The sequence below is a fragment of the Myotis brandtii genome, unplaced genomic scaffold, assembly GCF_000412655.1.
Source record: "Myotis brandtii unplaced genomic scaffold, ASM41265v1 scaffold363, whole genome shotgun sequence".
Taxonomy (NCBI): domain Eukaryota; kingdom Metazoa; phylum Chordata; class Mammalia; order Chiroptera; family Vespertilionidae; genus Myotis; species Myotis brandtii.
In genome coordinates, this window is record NW_005363938.1 from 1,505,077 (window position 1) to 1,510,585 (window position 5,509).

General features: G+C 39.3%; 1 protein-coding gene across 1 annotated transcript in view; it reads left to right on the plus strand.

Annotated features, from left to right (window-relative positions):
- RRN3 (RRN3 homolog, RNA polymerase I transcription factor) overlaps positions 1 to 5,509 on the plus strand; it is a 34,312-nt gene that overhangs the window by 303 nt on the left and 28,500 nt on the right. The window contains exons 2-3 of the mRNA XM_005871987.2: positions 1,724 to 1,829; positions 3,127 to 3,183. Coding sequence (XP_005872049.1) covers positions 1,724 to 1,829; positions 3,127 to 3,183 — 163 coding nt within the window. The remainder of the gene's footprint in view (positions 1 to 1,723; positions 1,830 to 3,126; positions 3,184 to 5,509) is intronic.

Here is a 5,509-nt window from a genome sequence, read left to right on the forward strand (position 1 = left end):
GGAGAAGAGGGGAGCGGGTCACCTCAGGTTCTCAAGAGTAAGCCCATGCTCCCTAAGTGGATACCAGCGGTGGGAGAGAGGCTGGAAAAAGTAATCGAAAAGTTAATCGATTTTTCTGTTCCCGAGTCCCGTTTTCTCCTCACTGGGCTCCCTCCGTCCTAGCGTCCCGGGCCTGGGTACTGCCTTGGGCCTTTCACGCCGCCCTCCCGCTGCTTCGTCTAGATTTGGAAAGTTTCCTAGGCCGTTTGGATTATCAGCGCAGTGCTGTCATCGATGGCAAATTGAATCTTATTTCTTTGTCTGAGATTTGCTTCGAGACACGTGTTTAACAAGTCTCTATCTTGTTCAAATTTTTAAAATCCCTTACCCCCCTAAAATATTTTGGGGTTTAACTTTTTGAGAGTCATTAGTAGGGTTGTATGTTTTTCACTAATCTGCTGTTTAAAAGAAGCAAACTTTGTAAAACACCTAGCGTAATATGATTCATTGTAATATTTACGAAGCTCCTACCTACTGTTTTAGACACTGGGGAAAGTAGTCTGTCAAAAGACACAACGTCATTTCCCCCAACGGAGCGTCCAGTCTAGGAAGAGAAAGACAGTAAAGAGATGAACAAGATAATTTCAGATAATGATAACTGCAGGGAATAAGTAAAATAGGGTGTTGAGCAGGGAGAGAGGGGATGGGTATTTCAGATTTCTGATGGGGAAGGCCTCTGACATTTGAACTTCAATTTGAATGAAGACAATAATCCAACCATGTCTAGATCTGGGGAGCAATGATTTTCAACCGGTGTGCTACAAGAATTTAAAAAACATGTAATACTTGACTATTTAGTCAGGGGCACTGACCTCTTTTCGTTTAGATTGTCACAAAAATTACAACAACCAACACAATAATAGCCATCTGGTGTGAATGAATCAAAATTTTATTTTTTTAAAAAAAAAATTATTATTTACCTGTTTGTTTTTCAACATCATTTTTTAAAAAATCTTTACCTGAGGGTATTTTTCCATTGATTTTTAGAGAGAGTGGAAGAGAGAGGGAAAGACAGAGAGAAATATCGATGTGAGAGAAACATTGATTGGTTGCCTCCTGCATGAGCCCTGGAGCCTGCATCCGAGGTACATGCCCTTGATCAGAATCGAACCCTGGAGTCTTCAGTCCGCAGGCCAACGCTTGATCCACTGAGCCAAACTGGCTAGGGCATTTACCTATTTTTTTTTTTTTTTTGTCAGATTGGCAAAAAGTATATTTTTTTGGTGTGTTTGCAGAATTTTAGTAATTAGTTTATGTGCCATGAGATGAAACAGTTTGAAAATCACAGAGATAGAGGGAACAGCAAGTGAAACCGGAACCAGCTTGGCAAAGAATGGAAAGGACATTGGCTGCAGCCTAGTAAGTAGTTGGAAATGAGGTCAGAGTGGTAGGCAGGGGCCAGATTAATGAGGACCTTGAAGACCTCATTATGGAGTTTGGATTTGAATTCTAAGTGAAACAGGAAACCTTTTGGAAAGTTGAACATCAAGTAGCATGATCTGTTTTAAGTTTTTGAAATATTAGATCTCTGAGTGAAGAATGGATTGTTGGGGGATAAGAGTGGAAGCAGGGAGGCCAATTAGGCAGTTGTCTCACTGAATGATGATGGTTTGATAAATGTTGAGGTGTGATTTTTATCATTCTCAGTCATATACTTAATAGCTTGGTAATCTTGGTTGTACAGGATTTCAGATGTGCTTGAATTAGAGAATGATTTCTTCAACTCTCCCCCAAGAAAAACTGTTCGATTTGGTGGAACAGTCACAGAAGTCTTGCTGAAGTACAAGAAGGTAACACATAACACATGAAGTTTGGTGCCCCCCGCCCCAGCTTTATTGAGATATAATGACATTGAGGTTTGGTTTTTTGTTGGTCAGAATACAATGATAGCTATTATACTAAAGACCAGTTAGCGTAATAACACGAATTTTAGATGTCTATCTTGAAATCAAATATTTAATAATAGCATGATGCTGTCAGCTCAAAATTAGAGTAATAATCTCTTGCTGAAGTTTCACCTCTTCAGCTGCTTTATTTATATGGTTTGTTTTTCAGCAAGTGCTAGAGCAAAAACACCATAGAACACAGCATTCTATTTCTTAAGGAATTACCAAAGCATTACTTAGAACAATAAACCAGCTCTGTTAATAGGGATTTTTTGGGTTTATTTTTGTGATTCCACTAAGTCTCAGCCATGGAGGGAAAATATGAATGACTTTTGTTTTATTTAAATTGAGGTATAATTGACATATAATGACTATTTTATATGTAATACCCATTTATATTCATATATGTGAGTGGATAGTATCAACTATCATACTCAAATGTCAGTACACAAGTATACCTATTTAAATTACTTTTTTTAAAAAGGGTTTTATTGATTTGAGAGAGAGAGGAAGGGAGGGAGAGAGAAACATCGATTGGCTGCCTCCTGCATACCCACTACTGGGGTTTGAGCCTACAAGCTAGGCATGTTCCCTGACTGGGAATCAAATCTGTGCCCTCCTGGTTCATAAGTCAACGCTTAACCACTGAGCATACTGGCTGGGCTAATTTTTTTTTGGGGGGGGGGGAGGTAAGAGAACATTTTTTTATTGGGTAAATTACAGATAGAAAAAGTAATTCCTAGAATAAATTGCTTTTTAATTGTCACTTTTGAAAAATATATATATTTTAATGATTTTTTTTTACAGAGAGGAAGGGAGAGGGACAGAGAGCTAGAAACATCAATGAGAGAGAAACATTGATCAGCTGCCTCCTACACACCTCCCACTGGGGATGTGCCCGCAACCAACGTACATGTCCCTGACCGGAATCGAACTTGGGACCCTTCAGTCCGCAGGCCAACGCTCTATCCACTGAGCCAAACCGGTTAGGGCTAATTGTCACTTTCTTTTTTCCAAGCCCCCTAGCTCCACTAACATGAATTTTTAAATTTCTGTGGATTTTGTAATCCACAATTGATGTGTGGAAGTTACAATGTTTCTTTTGTAATTTCATCAGATACTAAGATATAGTTAAAAGTCCTTTGATCTTTAATAGAAAACTAAAGCAAGTAAAACTTAATTTCTCCCCTTTCTTGTTAAGGGTGAAACAAATGACTATGAGTTGTTGAAGAACCAGCTGTCAGATCCAGACATAAAGGTAATTAATTTTATGTTTGATCATTATCAAAGTCGTTGCCACTTAGGACAGGTGTTAATTTGCACTTCTGTTTGATCCTATTCCATTGTTTAAAACCTACTCTCTCTGTGATCCCATCTTCTTTTTTTAAGATTGTTTTTTGTCCTCTTCAGAGGATATGTTTGTTTTGTTTTTTTAATATAATATATTTTTACTGATTTCAGAGAGGAGGGGAGAAGGAGAGAGAGATAGAAACATCAGTGATGAGAGAATCATTGATTGGCTGCCTCTTGCACTCCCCCCTTACTGGGGATGAAACCCGCAATCCAGGCATGTGCCTTTGACCGGAATTGAACTCAGTGATTGAACCTACAACCTGGGAATCAAACCTGCAACCTTTTGGTGAACAGGATGACACTCCAACCAACTGAGTCACCTGGCCAGGGCAGATCCCATCTTATTTTAATACAGTGGTTCTCAATTAAGGGCAGTTTCACTCCCTTTTTTGTTTTAAATCCTCATCCGAGGATATTTTTTCCATTGGTTTTTAGAGTAGAAGGCGGAGGAGGGGAGGGGAGAAACATAGATGTGAAGAGTGACACATCAATTGGCTGCCTCCCCAACCGAGGCCAGGGGATTGAACCTGCAACCCAGGTACATGCCCTTGACTGGGAATCAAACCATGACCCTTAGGTCCGTGGCTGACACTCTAACCATTGAGCCAAACCAGCTAGAGCCAACCCCTTCTTTTATACAGTGATAAACGAGACAGTTTTGGTTGTCATAACAGGAGGAAGATAAGGGTGCTACTGGTCTCTAATGAGTGGATGACAGGGATTCGCTAACATTCTAAAATGCACAGGGCAGCCCTCCACAACAAAGAATTATCCAGCCCAAAGTGTCGGTAGTCCCAAGGTTGAGAAAACCTACTTTAAACTTTCCTAATACCTCTTTTCCTCTATGCTGTAGGTAACTCTCATGTCTCTCCAATGCAAAAACAAAATAAAACAAAGAAACAACAAAAGATGACTTGTCTTTCAAGCTGCTACTCTTTCAGTGTTTCAGAGTTCAAGATATGGTATATACCTGTCACGTAGTAACAATTGAACACATTTTGTTTCCCTTTTCTTCCTTTATTGTCCAATATTGGAAAGAATCATCTATTGTCATGACAATGGTAGTCAGATTGCCTGAGATAAAATTCCAACTCCACTGTTATCCAGGGTGTGATCTCGGACAAGTTATTTAATCTCTCTTTCTTTGCCTCCTGTATGTAAAACCAGTAGAGGGTTTTTAAACATAGAGGTGTTAAGAGGATCCAGTGAGTTAATATATGAGAAGCACTTGAACAGGCCCTCAAAGTAAGGGCTTTGTAATTGTTAGCTGTTCCTGCTGATGATTTGCACTTTCTCATTTCCCATTCATGGTGAAGGCCACTGCTATAATTACTATGAAAAGATTACCAGTGATTTCTTACATACTGATTTTGATGGGCTTTTTTTTTTTTTCCAAGCCTCATACCCATTCATTGTAGTAGTTTATACTTGGCCACCCATTCCTTGAAACCTCTCCTTTAGTTTCTATGTCTTCCTACCACTTATCTCTATCATTCTCACTCTATAGATTCTTCCTCTGTGATCTCCTTATACTTTTAATAGCTTTGAAATCTACCGGTTCCTGTAACTGCCAAACTTATATCTATAGCTCTTATTGCTCTTGTGGGCTCTACACTTATTTCTTAACTACCAGCTCAAAGTGTTACATGTGCCCCAAACTTAGCATTGTTTCTCTTCCAAACTTCCTCCTTCTGAAGCCTTTTTTATGTACTTAAGTAACCTATTGCTCACTTTTTGTTGTTTTTAAACATATTTTTATTGATTTCAGAGAGGAAAGGAGAGGGAGAGAGAGATAAAAACATCAATGATGGGAGAGAACTATTTATTGGCTGCCTCCTGTATGCTCCCTACTGGGGATTGAGCCCAGAACCCGGGCATGTTCCCTGGCTGACCTCCTGGTTCATAGGTCAACTCTCAACCACTGAGCCAAGCTGGCCGGGCTCACCTGGTTCTTGAGCTAGGAACCTTGCAGTCTTTGTGGTCTCTTACCTTCCTATTCTTTGGGGGATAAAAATCTTTGAGTCTTTTTGTGTGGTTGTTCTCTTGTCTAGATTCTTTCAATAATGTTTTTAGTGGTCTTCAGGTTCCAATTCTCCTCTATCTCACCCCCCATTAAAATTTTTTTATCATCAATAGTGCAGCCTAAATTATCTCCAAAGCACATGTTAAACATGTCATTACTGAAAAACTTCATGCTTATATATATACTAGAGGCCCAGTGCACAAAAATT